The 19,377-nt window shown below is 34.2% G+C and overlaps 2 protein-coding genes across 7 annotated transcripts; one reads left to right on the forward strand and one right to left on the reverse strand.

Annotated features, from left to right (window-relative positions):
* Positions 1-981: 981 nt before the first annotated feature.
* LOC18426107 (las1-like family protein) lies at positions 982-9,814 on the reverse strand. 6 transcript variants are annotated; one of them, XM_020662411.2, is made up of 10 exons: positions 9,625-9,814; positions 6,884-7,050; positions 6,146-6,237; positions 5,543-5,614; positions 5,150-5,231; positions 4,957-5,012; positions 4,291-4,408; positions 3,251-3,349; positions 2,187-2,480; positions 982-1,995 (listed from the first exon to the last, which is right to left on the reverse strand). In XM_020662411.2, exons 5-10 carry the CDS (start codon positions 5,217-5,219, stop codon positions 1,079-1,081), a joined length of 1,554 nt encoding a protein of 517 aa, XP_020518070.1. In that variant the 5' UTR covers positions 5,220-5,231; positions 5,543-5,614; positions 6,146-6,237; positions 6,884-7,050; positions 9,625-9,814; the 3' UTR covers positions 982-1,078. The 6 variants fall into 6 exon arrangements, with proteins under 6 accessions (XP_020518070.1, XP_088714553.1, XP_088714570.1 ...); XM_088858427.1 differs by having other exon boundaries at positions 2,187-2,483; positions 9,625-9,811; XM_088858444.1 differs by having other exon boundaries at positions 5,143-5,256; positions 9,625-9,811.
* A 7,001-nt stretch (positions 9,815-16,815) lies between these two features.
* Positions 16,816-18,925, forward strand: MTACP-1 (mitochondrial acyl carrier protein 1). The gene is made up of 2 exons (XM_088858451.1): positions 16,816-17,069; positions 18,502-18,925. Exons 1-2 carry the CDS (start codon positions 16,857-16,859, stop codon positions 18,676-18,678), a joined length of 390 nt encoding a protein of 129 aa, XP_088714577.1. The 5' UTR covers positions 16,816-16,856; the 3' UTR covers positions 18,679-18,925.
* The last annotated feature ends 452 nt before the right edge of the window (positions 18,926-19,377 follow it).

A 19,377-nucleotide genomic window follows, 5' to 3' on the forward strand; every position in this document is an offset into this window, starting at 1 on the left:
GAGCAACTCATGCTCTCGAGTTTATAGAAATATAGTAGACCACGATAATATCCATGATGCCTTCAAGGTTGAATGGAGAGATCAACTATACCATAACAAAGATACACACAAATTGTATGAGTCCCATAGTCACCAAGATTAGACTGGACCTGTTGGTCTGACTAGCTTGACTACTGAACAATATTTTGGTCAGTATAGTCTAAAGTAAAAACAAGGTTTAATTGAAAACCGATTAAAGCTGTTGTTCGACCGATATAGTCTAAAATAAAAATATGTTTTAATTAAAAATCGATTAAAACTGTTGGTTGACCGATTTTGACTGATCCAACCCACAAGTTCTAGCTAATTGGACCGACAAAATAAATTGGACAAATTTTTTATAATATAAATTATATTTTTACACTATTATTTATAACTTTCTTTTTATATTTGAAATTTGATCCTACCAATATGAACGGCATTCAAACCGTTTTTGGTTGTGCCAGTGTGCTGATTCTCATCAGGGTCCTGATAGGGGTCATTGTAAATCTATTTTCACTTCCTTGATGAATTCGTCATTGGGGCTTACAGTGAATTCATGGAGCATTTATAATGCTTAAAATTACGTTCAATTTTGAAGCGGCACTTAACAGCCTCGGAAACTCATGGCTTCTCTCTCTCTCTCTCCATTGCATCTTTCACTCTGTTAAATCACTTAGAGAGAGAAGTAAAGGACATTAAAAACCATTAAAATAACCAAGAGAGAGACGAGAGAGAGAATGAGAGGAAAAGGGGCAAGGTGTTCGAACCTTCTGATCAAATAAACAAAATTCAATATTCATAGCTTGTGGCAAAGGCTTCCTTCCTATCCTATTTGGTTTCTTTCATAAAAAAGGGGTTATGAGAAATTTTTCTCTCTTCTCTAGTGAAGAGGGATGCGAGAATGAAGGGGCCAAATATGACAGCCATTTCCGGTATAACCCATCAGAAAAAGGAGGACGATTAGCCTACAAACCTCGATTAAATTAAATTAATAAATTACCGTGTTCTGATGGGAGGACGATTAGCCTACAAACCTCGATTAAATTAAGTTAACAAATTATGAAACACGGTTGAATATCCTCACAGCAGATTGAACAGCAGTCAATTCATCTGGCTCAACCAGCTTATGAATGCCGCCTACAAGTAATCGACCTTCAAAATGGCCTACTTCTCTTTCTTCATCAAGCATTTCCTCCCCCTCCACCATCACCCTATCCTCTTGAGGCAGTTCCTCCCTCTCTTTCCTCATTTTTTTAACACCTGATGCCTGCGACAAATCAGGCTCACCACTTAAACATCTCTTACAGCCTCTTTCAGCAACCTCTGCATCTGTTGCTCCATATTTATTAGCAAAGCTCAATTCAGACTGGCCTCTGTTTCTCATTATTTGATTATTCTCCAAAATGTCAGATTCTCTTTCTAGAACAGGCATGATCCCTGAAGAGCTGAACTGGCATGGCAACATACCAATTGGACATTTATTCCAAGACTTTACGATGGACCATGCTGTTCTATCACTATCCATTCTATTGCTCCTTGTAATTTTTGAGTTTAGAAGCACACTTCTCTGCTGTTTAAGCAACTCTAACTTTCTCACTGCTTCATTAAGTGATGCTACTTCCGGTTGGAAAGTTTGGCTGGGGCATGAGCTCTCAAAAGGGTTCGGCAGGTGTAAGTTTGAAAGCTTCTGAACTTTATCAATGAGTGAGTCATTCCCCAACATCTGAGAAAGAATCAATGCTGATTCGGAAAGAGCATCTCCCATGGCCAAGCTCTGAAGGCCAGTGCCCAGAAGCGCTTTTAGGGTTTCTTTTGGAATGTAGCCTGATTGTGATGATAAACCTTTAGTTTTAGCTGTAGATTTTTCTGGGCGACGCAATTTCTCTATATTCTTGAGAAGCCAAGAAGACAATGAAGCGAGATGTCTGATTTGATTGAAAGTCTCATCTGGGTAATGCAATAAAATCGGTTCACCTGCAAAAACCCGTGAAAATGATTCCTCAGAAAAGACAGCTTTTTCAAATCTGAAAGCTATTCAAACATATTTGTCACAAATTTTGGACTCTTATTTATCATCTAGAATGGGTAACTAAAAAATAAGTAGAACTCCAAATTATATTTCAAATGAATAAGCATCTTTAAGCTAAAATTCCAGTAAAACCCACCATTCTTGGATGCAATGGTTTCCAATGTGATGATCTTCTCAAAGACTGCCCCAAGTATTGTAACTAGAATCTGAGGTTTCTTTCTAGATATTATGAGCATGACCTCCTTCCAATACCTAGCAGTCAAAAAGGGGGTTCTCACATGACCTTGACCGCTTTTTTCTTCGCCTTCATCGGAGAATTCAGAAGTCTTCATCAGAAACTCATCCAACAAAACTGTGACAACCTCCAAGGGGTAAGCTGAATGAAGCCGAACCAGGCTCATTGAGATTCGTGACATTCTTTTAGTAAGACCTGCTAACAGGAATACGAAAAATAAATGCATCAAAATTGGAAAACCCTTCAGTTAATCATAAAAAGTTGGAAATCTTAAAGTATGACCTTTTTTAACTGTTTTTCTTAATAGTGTCATCACCTTTTTTAAAATTAATCCTAAAAATTACCAATCTATTTGACATAATACAAACAATTATTTTTCCCCCTTAGCATGGAATTTGAGCTGCAACTTTATATGGTGTGAGACTAAAAGCTCCAATCCACTTCCTTATCAAAAAGGACTCCAAACTAGTCTATTATGACTACTAATTCATTTTTCTCCTAACTTATAATAAGATCATAAACCCACATCACTAGTTGTTTCTTTGTGACAATTCCACATGACTAGCATATCAAGCCCATTAACCAGATGTAAGCAGGGCAGCTATATAATTGATTTCACAGTGAGATCCATAAATTACCAATCGTTCACAACAAATTTTGGTAAAATAAAACTATTTTATGGAATTTAACACCTTATTTTTCCCAAACCTACTTTCATATGATTGCATAGTTGTACATAGATGTGTTTGTGTCAATGAAAAACTTATCCATACTTTTTGCTTGAATTCTCCATACTTGACAAAAACATTTCCAATAGACGTGCATTTTGCAAAGTCACACTGGTTATTCTATACAATGGAGAAGGCCGTCCATGAGACATAAAATCAAATATCTTTTATTCATAATTTTCAACTAAATAAAAAAGAATGTTGAACACACAAAAAATAGCGCTTTAAATGAAGTACCTGTCGATTTGCATGGCTGAATTTTACTGGCAAGATGAGAAATAAATTTGTTTGGCACCCAATGTGGTTCGTGCTGCTTTACACTTTTAGAGGACAGTTCTGTCAGAAAGTGAAGTTAGAGAACAACACCAGAAGAGAAGATGAAAGAGTTTGAACTACTAAAACTTTCAATAAACAAATGTTAACGCAATAAAAGTAAGATTGGACTAAAAGAATATTAATGAAGTAAAGCATAGCATGCTCCCACATGTTTCCTACAATATCATATTCTTCAAAATCCTCGATAAAATATGAAAACACCCTAATTATTAAGCTTAATATGAAACTCCAGTAACAACAGTCTGCTGTATTCATTTAGAATTACACAAATACATTAATAAAACTTTGTGTGGCATTGGACAGGCAAGTTTACTTTTTTGGTTTTTACTCTCTCTCTCTCTCTCTCAGCAAGTTTACTTTTTTAGTTTTTACTTTCTCTCTCTCTCTCTCTCTCTCTAAAAATTTACTTTTTCAACCTACACCCCTAGGCCTTAACTATATTGGAAAGGCAAAAAAGACCACCACAAAATGGATACAACTGATTGAAAAATTAAACAGAAGCCCATTTAATTTCTTCACTAAAGTAGGCTACACCTGCCATTAGGCCTGGACCAACTGCCCTGGTCGGTCAAGGCATCAACACTGATATTCTCAAACTATATTCCCCAGTTTGATATTGGTTTGACGGTCCACCGGTTCAGACAAATTGAACCAGCTCGTTCTGACTGGTCTTAATTTCACTATTTTTCTCTGACACTCTCAAACAATAGTTTTATACCTATTTGAAGCATAAAATTATAAAACCAATGTGAACCAACCAAATATGAAGACACAGTTCATAATATGAGTGACTAATGAGTATATGATTATTACTAGGATAATCTATGAACAATATCTCATACCCAGAAAAGGAGAAGAAACTTCCCTTACATAGAAGTGGGCAATTATTCCTAGATAAACAATACAGAAATTCTAGATGTCTGAAGCATTAATTGGCTCACCTTGCTTGTATTTTACACACAAAGCCATCTTAAGTAGCCTAGCTCTGATTTCCCTATGAACATCAGGTACTGCATTCTTTTGAGGCTCCCAATAATACGACTTCAACCAATCAAGTGCCTAAAATTCAGCACATGACAAGAATTTAGTACAATAACATGCAATATCTTGGTAGTATATATTATAGTTATCAAGACCAGACCAGATCACCTGGTCGAACCGCCAACTAATGCCTTAGCTAGTCTAGTCTAAAACAAAAACATGGTTTAATAAAAAAATGGTCAAAATTAGTGTTTGGCCGGTTGGCCATCCCCACTATCAAGTTTTGACCAGTTTGATCAGGTAAACAAATTTTAGAATTTTTCTAATATGTTTTTTATATTTTTAAATTCTTTTGTTTATTTTTTTGAAAATCTAGTCCAATCAGTACGACCAATTGGTCAAACCGCTTTTTATTGTACTAGATCCCTCACTAGTTCAGTTCCCAGTTTAATCCTGATAACTATGGTTATATAGTCTATTCAACATATATTAGATTAAGAAGTTCACGTGAAATGAGAAGAAAATCTATATCCCCTAAGCAATTGAAGTGAAGAAATTAATCATGAGAAGAAATAGGAAATCACACATCTAATAGCAATAGTGGAATTCATTCATGACAGAAATACCTTCACACTTGCATGTCGAAGCAATTGAAGTGAAGGAAGTTCACGATGGGCACACTCTGTAAGATGACAAGGATGTAAGAGAACATGTTAATGCAAGCACTTTCTAATGCAATGCATCAATTACAATTAACATCAGACCGTCACAATTATCATGAAGGCATCAAGTAGGCAACCAAAGAAAGAGACCTCTCACCATGACGAATGTCAATCAACAAGCGAGGAAGGCCAATTGCCTCAGCTGCATCAGCAATAGAAACTCTCATTTTCTTATGCGACTGCTCAACAAAACCATTTACAAGCCTTCATGAATGACAAGAAGTTCTGTAAGAATTAACATTCAACCTTATTCATTGTAAAACTTACGAATCAAACTTGCACCAAGGATAAGTGAAAAGTGAGCTAAGGTGAAAATTTTCTGCTTTTTTCTTTTAACTTGACAAATTAACATTCACGTAGTGACAAAAGATCAATCGGCAAGGGAGAAAACTTAACACCTTCAAATCAAGACTCATAAAAGGTAATTGATAGGAAAACTACAGCAAAAAAATAGTCATCAAAGCAACCAACTAGAAATTGGATAAGTCACCTCATAATCGCCATTGAGTAAGCCATGGCAAGAATTTCTTCTGAGTCCAGCTCGTTGTCATGACTGCAAACACTGTAGGACAAATAAAGACAAGCATATGATTAAACTCAGAAGCATGAAAAATAAGGACAATCTCATATAAAATCTAAAATAGGAAGTTTCTAGAGAGGCTAATATTACATCACCATGTTTTGCAGAAAATCTTTTGAATCATGTATAAAAACTAATTCACATCCTGCGACAGAATTCTTCAAATGGTGGAACCAGTTATATGAAGATGTCCTAGAAACATCTAATTTCTGCTTCATTTGTTAATTTTAAATAATAAACACTGAAAAATTGGCAAATTATTGTGACTGAAAGTGCCAATTATCAAATAAAACTAGAAAATGAATAATTTAAATATTAATGACCAAGAAATCTGTGGATTATATTGAAAATTCAACTTCTCGAATGGACTATAGAAGGAACAAATTAAAAACAACGATTTGACAAGATGAGGGAAACATCAAACAAAATTAAAAAATAAGATAGAAAAGCATAGAACTAGAAAATGAAAAATAACAATCGAATATAACTCCAAAACAAATAATAAAAATGTACCTGAAGAAGGGATCCCTTTGTTGAATTTCCACAATAGCTGCAGTGATTGAAACTGAGATTGGAAGGCAGCCTCTGCTTCTCCAACCCACTATCTATAGAAAATAAAAATAAAAAACATATAAGTTTAACCAAAATACGATGCTTCAATCTTTTCAATGAGGGGTAAAACCCAAGATTTAGCTAAATAGAATAATATAAGAATAGTCTACTTAGGGTTTTCCCTAAACCCTAAAATTCAATGCGATGATGAGAATCACTCATGTGACTTTCAAGCAATGCAATCATCATCATAGAAGCCTTTTTCCAACTAATTGGGGTTGGCTACACAAAACCTGGTCCACCGTTCTGCTCTATTAAGGGTCATAACCTTAGTGAGACCATAAGTTCCCATATCTTTTCTCACTACTTCCAACCATGTCCTTTTGGGCCTACCCCTTGTCCTTTTTGAGCCTTCCACTTGAACTAACTCGCACCTCCTAACAAGTGTTGTATTGGGTATGTGCCACACATTGCCAACCCACCTAAGTCTACTTTCTCTCATCTTATTTTCTATTGGTGCCACACTTAATTCTCCCGAATGTATTCATTTCACTTTCAAAGAATGTGATGCTTAGAAAAAAATTACGGCCAAGCAGTTATTCACAATTGGTTTTACTCATTACTAAGTTTTCCATAAACCCTAGAAATAAAAAGTAAAGTATAAAATGAAAATGTTGAAGGCGTCAGGGTTTCAGGTACCTTTTCTAGAGCACTGGAGACTGAGGCCGGAGACGAAGAGAGAAGTTTTTCTCTCACAAAGTTCCATTGATCCCAACTCTGCCATGGAACAAGCTTGTAACCATAGGAGAGGTCCTTCTCTTCTTCTAATATTGTGATTATTGGGTCTTCCTCCATTGAAACTCTCTCTGCCATAAACCAGTGTTGTCAGGATTGGACCGTTGACTGAACCAGTGAGGGCATCAGTCTAACTGGACCAGCCAAACTGTACCGGTTCACTGGTCAGACCAATATATTGAATAAAATAATTAATAAAAGGGGGAGAAAACAAAGGAAATTATAAATAATAACAAAAATATAAGTAAAATGAGTAAACGGTATCTTTTAATAGGTTTAAATTTTAAGTCTCTTTCATGGTAGGAATTCACTATTTTGATTTTTGAAAAATCAGCATAACAAACTGCATAAAAGATTAAAACGTAAGTATCCCTAATATCAGAAGACCCATCCAATTATCCCTAAATTAAAATACCCCTAATAAAATAATAATACCAACTTCAAATTTTATTTAATTATTTAAAAGAAAAAAAAAGTCAAAAAACAGAAAATTCTTGCTTGGAGGAAGTGGCAATGACTTTTAGATAGAGAGACCACGAAAAAAGAGAACATAAAAACCCAAAAAAAGTCATGTAAAAACCTAAGAAAATGCATTTTCATGTGAAAATAACTATGAAAAAACACTCCCATATACTGGATATTGGATTGGATTCAACTGTCACAAATCAAGAGATTCAAGGCTCTCTTTAGAAGATTTATTGCAAAACCCCCAAAAAACTGAATTTTTCCTCTTTTCTTCCCCAATAATAAATCAAGCAATCAAAATAGCAGTTGAATGCACTTATTGTCCTTCAAACGAGGACAGATTGATGGTCACCGACGAAAAGCCCCAAGGACTATACAGTCTTCATGTAAAGAGAAAAAAAATTCCCTGAGGGTGCATTTGATAACTTTCTCTTTAGTTTCCCTGGGATTCTCTCTATGCTTTCCTGAATTTTGGGAAGAAAGTGAAAATTGGTAGCCTGAAAGCTGGGAACCCTGTTTGATAAACTGTGATGCCGCTATTTTCACTTGTTTGGTAGTGGGAAAGTAGGAAACAACCTGTTTTAACCGTTCATTATGTATTTCATTGATTTGATGCGCAAAATGTATTTTTTGAATAAGATTTTCTTGCTACAACCCATCTAATGCATTTCTTACAATGTATGGTTAAGATTGAAATTTAATCTCATATTTATGTTAACTTAAGAGAGAAAAACCCTCAATAAAAAAAATCAAATTTCAACCACAGGAGTACACCAAAAAAGACAAGTACATAACATATCAAAAGATCACCATGAAAGTTTTATGAAACTCAAGGCAGGACAATATTCCAAAAGCATGACTATATTCTGTTACAACTCGAGGCAAAAGATATGAACATATATGGAGAACAGTAATAACTTAGTAGAATTCCATGTAATCCACTGTGGATCATCATCATAGCCTTTTCCCAATTAATTTGGGATTGGCTATGTAATCCACTATGGATTCAATGATATACTTGCATGAAAACATCCATTCAAATCAATTATGGATCCCTCAAGTATTTTCACGCCAAAACTTTCATAAATGCATAACTTATAAAATGCAATGGTTGAGATTGAAGTTTGCTCTTATATTGTGCAACACCCATTGAATATTTAAATTCCAATAAACAGGCAGAGCATGTTGACAACTGGAAGTAAAACACCGACCCTAATCCAAAGAATGAAAATTAACACAATAATTTCTCCCAGAAAACCAAACAACAGGGGAACAAATTTCATTCGAACTACTCATTTGAACCACATAGTCCACCCATAGCAATTCTACATAACTATAGCAATAATTCGCAAAACAATTATGGAACAAAATAATTGACTCATCAACTTATCCATGGCAGAAATTTCCAAAAAAGTGCATAAGAAAAAATGAGCACTGATGATGAATAAATCACAGATAAACTGAATATAATATTCATGGAAGAGTCCTAAGATGTGAAAAACTACAGAAATAGCAAAGCAATCAAACAATAAACAGATGAATAACAGATCAACAAGGTCGCCAACTATTAGCGGATCATGAAAAACCAGAATCAGATCACATCAAAACATGATCGAATTCCACTTCAAAAACACGTTAAAAAATTAATGGAACCTCATAGGAGGCACATGAACAGCACCTCCAAGGAAACAATAAAGAATCGCACCTCACAACACAGTGTATGAAAAAATTTACCAATATGAACATGCCATTCATGGTAAAAAGACAAAAAATGCAGAAAATTTGAAAAAAAAGAAAAAGAAACTAGACGAAAAACCTGTGAATGATTCTTCAGTTAAATGAGTAGAATAAACCAACTTGACTCTGTTAAAGTTGGGTATTGATATTCCGTACAACCCCTTTAATAGAAAAACCGTATACTAGATTTAGGTATTCTCTAATGCAAAACCATAATTAACAGCAAAACCCTGTTAAATATCTAGAGAGAGATCAATGAAACCTCAAACGACAATGTCAAGATCAAAGTTCTAAAGAGAGACTCAAACCCATCTGAAGATTCAATAATATCTAGAGACAACGCAAAATGAGGCTGAGAAAAACCAGTTTCAGAAATTGTAGAGAGAGAAACAAAGAGACCAAGACCAAAACCAAGAGAGAGAGGGAGATATGGATGAGCATACCTGCTAGGGTTTCTGAATGGCGAGAGCAATGAGAAGAGAGTGAGCTTCGGGCGAGGAGGAGAGAAGTTGCAGAGCTGCGTCTCTGTGGGCCGAGCAGCAATGGTAGGTTGAGCTTGGGGTTAAACCTCGGTGGAGCAATAGTAGGGTCCCGATGGTCCGCCGCTTTACTTAAGGGAACAGTAAAAACGGGAAAAATAGAAGTTTGGAAAAAGGTTATATAAGGTTGGAACGTAGAACTACACCTAAAAAATCCATGAAAATAAATAAATTAACCTTGAAACCCATTGATGCGATGCATGAATATAAAAAAAAAAAAAAAAATCAGTCCAAAAAATAATGCATCTTGCAGTATATTATCTAAACGGTTTATTTCAAGATTTTTATATATTTATAGATCTACTTGATTTTTATTATTTTTATAGTTTAAAACTTTGCAATTAATAAATTTTAAAACAATTTTTAAAAAAAAAATTTACACTAAAATTATATGTTATATTAAAATTTGGAGATGCGCTTTTAATTAGATTGTTTAAGGTTGCAACCTTATAAAAACCACACCCAGAAAGTTTTGATTTCTTTGCATTTTATTATGTACCTGCTTTTTACATGGTTAAGCCAAATGTTGGCCTCTTAATAAATTTATTTGTTGAGATGGATTTTCAGAGGTAACTTTTAAAAACATGTAATCTCTAAAAAGGAGATCATGAATAAATAAATAAATTTTAAAAACTAAAATAATAATTCTAATAAAAAAATATTTGAACCGTTGGTTTTTATTATTTTTAAATAAAAAATCTACTTAAGCTTTAAACTTTCTAAACCGCATGTATAGAAATGCTTTCCAGCCCACATGAAACAATTTTTCAAAAAAGGAATGAAAATTACATTACGTAGGAAAGTTAAACTGCTGCCCTTCCACTCTCTCTCTCAAATTCGTTCCCTATGACTTAAGTCTCCTCTTTAATTCAAAATGACATAAATACCTCTTAATGATTTAAAAAAAACCAAATAAAATATTTAAAAAAAATAGCATTTTCAATAAAAATAAAGAACATTGGGCCTACGAGTTCGAAACCAAAGCGGTGGACCAGCCAGTCCACCGGTTAGACATCAGACCCAACTAGCGCCTGGTCTAGTTCCGATCAAATCGGATAGTTATTCGTTAGTGGTTTCGATTTTTGACTGGTTTTGGTTTTAAAAAAATAAATAAATAAAATTCAATAAAAATTTAAGAAATAAGAAATTTTGTTTGTAATATATTTTTAATGTTTTTCATCATTATGACAAATATTGAAAATTGTTTTGGATATTAATATTTATTTTTATATTTTCCTATTTTTTTATAAAATTTCAAAAAATACCTCGAACACAAATTGATTATTTAAATTTCATTTTTTTAATTAATTTTCAACTTTATTTAGATATGTTTTGTTTAATCATTCTTTAAATATAATTTTTATAATTTATTAAAAAAAATTATATTTTTTTATTTTTTCAACACTTTTTTGACCGTTCAAGACTTGTCCAGTTAAAACAGTTGAATCGACCGATTTAAGAAGGTTAAAACGCTTTCAAGCCCATGTTCGTTCGATTCAATTTTCCTGGACTGACAGATAAACATAGGATGATCATATGAAACATAAACATTATAATCATAAGAATGGTACTTTTTGGACGGCGATTAAGTGATCAAATGCCAAATAATGAACTCTCTATCTACGGTCAAACCTTTTGATTGGATTGTGATGATTCGTATTGTCAAAAATGTTATCACGCTCATATGGATCATATTTTTTACATGGAATTGCGTTTATGGTAATTCATCAAACAATCGTGTTACATGAACTATTTACCATCTCGTCCGTATAATTATTAATTAGTTCCATCTAGTGATATAATTTTTAGGAAAATTGTTTTCATGCGGGCTGGACCGCATTTCTACGCATATATTCCAGAAAGCGTAAGCATCCTCTTAAAGATGGATGCAAGTAGGTGTTCCCTCTAAAAGTAATAGAAACTAACGGTCTAAATGTTTTCTTATTAGAATTATTATTTTTAGTTTTAAAAATTTATTTATTTTTCATATTCATGATCTCCATGCTAGGGATTACATGTCTTTAAAAATTACGTCTTAAAATCCATCTCAAAAAATAAATTTATTAAGAGGCTCGCATTTCTACATGTGTAGGCTTGGCTGCATAAAAACCATATACAAAGGAAAATTGTTTCATGCGGCTAGACTACATTACTGCATATGCAGTCAAGAAAGTGTAAAGCATCCATCTTAAAAATGGATGCAAGTAGGTGTTCTATCTAAAAACAATGGAAATTAACGGTCTAAATGTTTTCTTACTATAATTATTGTTAGGTTTATGTGGCATTTAAAGGTTTTATGAGTGCTTGTAAAATGAAACAATATAGTGCAACATGAACTCAGTAGGAGTGTGGTCCCTCGTGGACCATACTAAACAAACGATGTTTATTGATACCGAACTGTACTAGACGATCTAGGCCAATTGGTTGGGAAAAATTCATGTTACCTGGGCATATAGAACAAATCGACTAGGGTTTTAATGGGTCATCCCTTGATGAGGTCAGAGCATATGCCCCGATGAGTGAGCTGGGGGATTGTGTGACCCTTGTATGTGATGGTGACCTACAGATACGGTTGTCAAATCCTCATCCATGTACCATCACATGGTATGCATATTGATAGATCTTTTGAGAAAACAAGTCAGCCACCTTTCAGGGTGAAGCATATGCATGTGCGAAAGATACCCCTATGTACCATAGGAGTTGTGATCGCATTAGGTCTAGATGACCTTGACTCATCTCTAAGAGAGGACTTGAAATCCGAAGACTGGGATTGCGACCCCTTGGTTCATCGGTCAAAGTTTGGTGACCCGCTAATGAGCCCCTACTTGGACTGTGGGTCATGAGAAACACTGAGTCGGTCTGATAAAGCAAGTGTGGTCTTTAGTCTACAGTTGAAGGTGGAGTGCCATATGATTGTTGATTTAATTCCTAAACCATATGGATCATTTTCTCATCAAATTAATTTAATTGTGTTTGTTTTATGATGGAAATTATTTTAAAAATATTATTTAATTTTTTATGAACCCTTGGATATTTTATTGATACTTTTTTTATTTATAAAATTAAAAATATTGATTTTACAATGGTTTAAATATTTAAATAATATCCTAATTTTTTTTTATTTTAAATATATAAAAATATCATGGGGGCCCGTTGTGTATATAGGCCTACCATATTTCTAAAAGGTGGGGCTCATGAGTCCCTCCCTTGGGGGCCACGCCCCACCCTTTTTCTCTTTTTTATTTTTGTAGTGCTATGACATGTGAGCATATGGTTTGAAGATATTGACTAAATATTGACTTGATGTATCTTTGAAATATTTTGTGGAAAGATTGAGTAGACTTGAGTTATTTTATAGTATGCACAATATTTTGATTAAATTTAATTTATTTAATTTTTATTGATAGGAAAATAGTTTATGAAATTAATTTATTTAATTTATATTGATAAGAAAATGGTTTAGGAAAGGGGGATAATTATTCATACATCTTCTATAATATTGATGGCCCATCTATAGAATGGATAGCTCAAATCTCTCACCCTATAAGTCATCATTAAGGCAAGCCAAAGAAACCCTTAAAAAACCCTAATCTTGTTCAAAGCCTATAAAAAGGCATTGCCTTTACCTAAAAAATCTCTATCCTTAGCTTTGTACCTAATTCCATATTTCTCTCTCATATCCCGCTTAAAATTTTTCTCGCTCTCTGCAGAAAAGTTTATCAGGGACGTCTCACTCTCTCATCTTTGATCTATCTATCCCATATTGTGAAAGAACTTAAAGGTTTAGGTTATGAAATTCTTCTCTCTCCTATCTCTCAATTATCGATTTATGACTAAGGGTTTTAGTGTTTAGCAAAAAGAAAATCTATATATCTCAAACTAGGTTGCTAAAGGAATTCACATAGGGTTTGAGTTTATGATCAAAGGGGTTCATGTTCTATTGATGTGGCTTGGCCTAAACTTGTTTTCCCGGCTGAGATTGAAGATTGATCATTGATCCTGCACCATCGAATGATGGTGACTTGGTGTGGGGTAATAAACCCGGTTGAGATAATCTTCGACACTTTCTTTTTATTTTTTGTCATATTTAATTATATTGTATTTATATTCTCAAGCATAAGAATTGTGGATATTTTATTTGTTTAAAAAAAATTAGTTTAATGACATCAAACTTTTTAAGATATTGGATTTGTTAGTTTTATTTTATTTGAAGCAATAATTATTATAATAAGACTACTTGTAAGTGATATTTGCCAAAAGAAAAGAAAATGGGTAAAAATAAAAAAAAAATATTCCCTGGCAAGATTGCATTAGCCTTTCTTTCAATTATTATTTTTAGTTTTTAAATTTTATTTATTTTTCATGATCATGATCTCTATGTTAGAGATTACATGTCCTTAAAAATTAAGTCTTAAAATCCATCTCAAAAATAGATTTATTAAGATGCCCATATTTCTACGTATGCAGGCTTGGCCGTATTTTATATACAATGAGATCATTTATCTTTATTACAAGGAGGTCATAATCACTCATACTCATTAGATGTCAAATTGTATGGTTTAGGTTAGTCATGAAATTCGAGAATTTTTCTTTTGAATTTTAAGTCTTTTCAACAACTCTCTTACAATCACCTAATCTGAAATCCAATAGATAATAATGATTATGACCTCATTGTATAAAAAGTAAATGGTCTCATTATATAATTTCCCAATTTTTAAATGGATTGAATATTATAAGACCATCTGCCTTATGCTGGTAGGAGCTGTTCACAACAATCCCCTAATTATTAGATGCAAATTCAAGAAACCTGGGATGTATCAAGTTTTTAATTTTAAGTGATGTAACTTTCAATTTTAAATTTAACGAGCAAGAGTAATTGTGACTTTCATATACCAAAAGCAATTATTTGTATACTTTCTAGGTTAAAAAATAGTTGAAATTCTAGGTATGATTTAGTAAATTTCCTTATGCATTAAAAATAATCTCTATACCAGTGATTTAAAAAATAAATTGGTGACCTGGATCGGACATCGCAAAAATCAATTCAGATTGGTAAATCGGTAGTCCAGATCACCATTTTACTGTGTGAAAAAAATAGTGAATCTGCAAAAAACATGTGCAAAAACAATGAATTGACCAAAAACCAGTCCGAATTAGTGAATCGACATTTTTACTATAGGAAAATGGCGTTTTTATTATAGCAAAACGTCGTTTTACTGTAGCGAATCACCTGTTCTCTTCTAGACCCAAATGATTTCCTACATATTGATAGAATCGGTATGACGTAACCGATTCTTGGGTCAAACTTGGTGATTCCATGGTGACCCCGTGTTTTTTAAGTCACTGCTCTATACAATGGGATCTCTGCATATTGAGAATAAGATGTCTTAGATTAAGAATAAACTCAAGACATAGGTGGTCAAGGTGGTAGATGCCACAAGATGATGACTTGAATTTCATTCCTATTATGGGTATGAGACTTTTTCCATTCTAATCTACCCCATGGATGGGATGATAAATATTCCTATATACATTACACATGGATTGTATATAATGAGATTATTTGATTTTAAGAAACTAGTCAATAACACAATTTATATGTAATACAAAAAGTTTAAAGGAGATTGTTTGATTTTGAGAAATTTTAGGAGATTAGCAACCTGGATTGGTGATGCAGTCTACTGAATTGGTAGGTAAAATATTTTTAAAAAATGGAAAAAAAAGTAGGGCCAGTTTTGATTGGTTCTCTGACAAAACCGACTGGTTATGTGATTTTGTCAGAGAACCAACCATAATTGACCATCTTATATGGGGAACCGGCTGGTTCTTTATATTTATCAATAACTAGTTTGCCCCCGACTAGCTTGAATCCAAATCAAGTGATTCTAATATGGATCGGCATTTTTTTTAAACCTTAGTATTAAGAGATACATATTATCAATTCATTTAGTTTTGATTTTTTCTTTTAATTGGTATGTGGCTGACCGAAAAGAAAGCAGATCAATACTCCAATTGTCAGACCCACTTCTAGTAGAAAACTTGTTAAAAGTTGATCTATCAATTGGAGTGTCAGCGGTACACTTTTATTAAAGGTGGCAATGGGCTGGAGCCATCCCTTGCCTTGGCTTTGCCCTTGTCTTGGCATGACCCTTGATGAAACTGGCCCTGGGCAGCTTAGGCCTTGTGAGGTGGCCCAAGCCGGCCTGCCCCTATGGGACTAGAGCGGGCAAAAAACACATGAAAAAAAAAGAAAAAGAAAAAAAAAACAAAAAACAAAACCCTACCTAGCAAGCATTGGCCCAAGCCCATCCTTTTGGGCCTACGCCAAGTTACCTGGCCCATTGACAACCCTAGCTTTTATGAAGAAACTGGTCCTCTTTCTATCATGGGTATTTTGAAGGAAAACATAAAAAACCAAAAAAGGCTGGAGTAAATGGTGAAAAATGAGATTTTTATATCACATTTTTATCTTTGTCAAAAGATTTTATCCTAACTTTTATGAAGAAGCTGGTCCGCTTTCTATCATGGGTATTTTGAAGGAAAACATAAAAAAATAACCAAAAAAAGGCTGGAGTAAATGGTGAAAAATGAGATTTTTATATCACTTTTTTATCTTTGTCAAAAGATTTTATGCATCCGAGGGAGTATAGTATCTATTTACTCCCCTAAGCGAAACCCAATCTAGGATTATTTAAGACACCAAAATTTGAGGATATAACCCCTTCAACGATATTCTATTTTTAATAAGAAACTCTCCAAAATGCGTATTCTATGGGCTTGAAAAATAATAATAATCAAGATTAAATAGAAACCGTCCTATATTTAAATGACAAGATCTGTGTTAAAAAACTTAGTTTTTTCTTTTGAATTTAATTATCTAATGATTTTTAGGTAGTCCCCAACAATTTCAGTTCAAAAAATTTGTCTATCGAAAAGAGGAAGTATACGTGCGCTCACGGGAGCATAGAATACGCGCTTTTTATGTTTCTCATTTGTAAACACAGGAGCAGAGAGAGCGATGCATGGGCATTTTGGTCACATGAAGAAATCTGGCATCTGCCCTCAAAAAGTGCGAAACATCCTGTTCTAGAGAGAGAAAGAAGGAAGACTGAAACATTTAGAGAGAGAGAGAGGGAATGACTCTGAAAGCTGCGATCCTTCGGCATATGAGAATTCCTGTGCGAGCAGGAGCAGTATCGACGAATGTGCCATCATTTCTCTGCAACTCCTCTCCATTTTCATTGAAGAAGAGATGGATGTCTTCTCACGATGAGGGGCTGGACAAAGAGGAGGTTATTGAGAGGGTTCTCTCTGTCGTCAAGAGCTTCCCCAAGGTCGATCCTTCCAAGGTCAGTACCACATCAAATCTCTCTCTCTCTCTCTCTCTCTCTCTCTCTCTCTCTCTCACTCTCATTTCTGAGATTTTGGGTCTCTCGTTTTGTCTCATTTTTTGGGAATTTAGTCTCTCAGATTTGTTTGATAATTTGGGTCTCTCTCAGATTTGGGGGTTCAGTCTCTCTCTCTCTCTCTCTCTCTCTCTCACTAACTCATTTTCATGAAATTTGGTTTCTCTCATATTATGTGTTTGGGACTGCTTTTGGTATCTGCACTAGGAACCCTCTTTTATTTCTCCTCTCTCTCTCTCTCTATTAATCTTTTGTGATTGCGCCTAATCTCTGTTTGCATCATTAACGCAAAAAGGATTTTGTTTTTACGGCCCTCATTTGCGTGTATAATGAGTCTTATTACGTATTGCTGAAATAGTGTTGTCTTTTATTATTATTTTCTCCATTCCCCTTTCTCTAATTATGTAAAAGTTATTGTTTCAGTAATCTCTGCATGCATAATTACCATGACAATGCACATTGAATTGGCATCTAAATGCATTTTTCTTTGTTCGTTTCGTGTTTTGGCCTTTCTCTTCCACTCTCTCTGTTTTCTGGTATATTGGGTCTCTGCAATCCCTGCTCGTAGAATTGACAATCAATTTATTTTAATCTTTTTTACATCTGTGTGTGTGTGTGTTTTTCTTGAGTTTTAGTCCTTCTGAAATTAGTTTAGCGCGGTGTTCTAAAACTAGGGCGAGTCCATGCAGACCTGGTCCAAGTAGGAATTTCCTACATTTTGGTATTGTAACAGACAACTCGGACTTAGGAACCTGCTGAGTCTTGAGTCCGAGAATTGTTTTTGAACCATGTTTCCATGACTTGGCCGGGCCCAGTCCGAGTATTCGGAATTTCGGACTTGTATGAGTTACTGGGACATACCCTATGGGTGAGTCCTAGTAGGCCTGAGAGTTGTGTGTACAAGTAGGGGCACATAAAAAGTTCTAAAATTTTTTAAAAAATTATAAAAAATATGTGAATGCTGGATATATTTTTTCTATGTGATTTGGATTTTCTGGAAATGATTTGTGGGTGTTTGTTTTCCATAACCCCTATTTTTGTATTTTCCTCTTTTGGATTGTTTTAAAAAAATCTCCCCATCTATAAATCAGATTTTTTTAGATCCATTTTTTTTATTAGCTTTTTAAGCTTATTTGGATTTTGTAAGTTTTATTTTACTTTTGCTACCGTCATTATATTTTTCACATATTTTAAACTTTAGAACTTTTCTTTGTCGTGTACATGACTCTGGCGAGTCCACTCGGACTTGCTTGAGTGAGCTCAGCTCAGCTGAGGGCTGAATACCTTGGCCGAGTCGAGTTTCTGAATACTGTTTTGATCATTGTTTTAGTTTCAAATGATGGACTTTTCTCACTCATGGGCAACCTTTTACCAGGTCACGCCCACTGTCCATTTCCAGAAAGATTTGGGTCTAGATAGCTTGGATACTGTGGAGATTGTGATGGCTCTTGAAGAAGAATTCAAGCTGGAGATACCCGACAAAGAGGCTGACAAGATTGATTCCTGTGAGCTCGCAATTGAGTACATCTCTAATCACCCCATGGCGGGTTAGTTGAGGAAAGGGTTTCACCATATTTTCCTTTATTTTCTTTTCCTTTCCAGTTATTTTTGTCTTCGTAGTCCCAAAAGAATTTGTATTTTTCCTGGATAATTGAAAGGTTATAGATAGAACAGGGAGTTGGAGTCTATCTTAATTAAGGTCTGTTTTATATATTTAGTGGTGAATAATGCGGTTTTAATTGATGATGATATGAAAAATTGCAGTCCAGCCATAATGGATAGTCGGTTGGTTAATTGAATATGTGAACTTGTGCTTTTCTATAAATTAGCTTCAATCCCAAAACTATAAATTGTCAGTTGTAAACCGAAGCTCTATTTGATAGGAAATGGGCTTGGTTCAAGACGGTAGAGGCTAGGATTTCATAGCCCAACGTCTCAAGTTAACCTTGTCAAAAAAAAAAAAAAAAAACTGAAGCTCTATTTGCTCCTCGCTCCCTTTCATTTCCCTTTTGGTTGGAGCTCATGGTTTTCTTGTTTGTGTTGTTTAAGAACTTATGATAGGTTTCTCAAGGATCTCTAATATGTACTTCTTTTTATTTATTTTTTGATATCTGGTTTGCAAATTTGTTTTGAACTTTTTTTGCATTAGATTTAGGATCTGTCTCTGTTTTTATCCTAAGACTCTGAGAGGTTTTGTCACAGGAAATTTATCAAAGAAAAACTCTTAAGTGTACAAATACTACAGTTATGC

Source organism: Amborella trichopoda, chromosome 1, assembly GCF_054954075.1.
Source record: "Amborella trichopoda isolate Santa Cruz 75 chromosome 1, AtrichopodaSantaCruz75HAP2 v2.0, whole genome shotgun sequence".
NCBI lineage: Eukaryota > Viridiplantae > Streptophyta > Magnoliopsida > Amborellales > Amborellaceae > Amborella > Amborella trichopoda.

Excerpts from the sequence above, each read along its gene's own strand:
- LOC18426107 (XM_088858425.1), bottom strand. The coding sequence starts at position 7,039 with ATGGAGGAAGACCCAATAATCACAATATTAGAAGAAGAGAAGGACCTC. Across the intron at positions 5,615-6,145 it reads CAAAGGGATCCCTTCTTCAG|TGTTTGCAGTCATGACAACG; the intron begins GTACATTTTTAT and ends TTTGTCCTACAG. Across the intron at positions 3,350-4,290 it reads GTGTGTAAAATACAAGCAAG|AACTGTCCTCTAAAAGTGTA; the intron begins GTGAGCCAATTA and ends ACTTTCTGACAG.
- MTACP-1 (XM_088858451.1), top strand. The coding sequence starts at position 16,857 with ATGACTCTGAAAGCTGCGATCCTTCGGCATATGAGAATTCCTGTGCGA. Across the intron at positions 17,070-18,501 it reads CCAAGGTCGATCCTTCCAAG|GTCACGCCCACTGTCCATTT; the intron begins GTCAGTACCACA and ends ACCTTTTACCAG.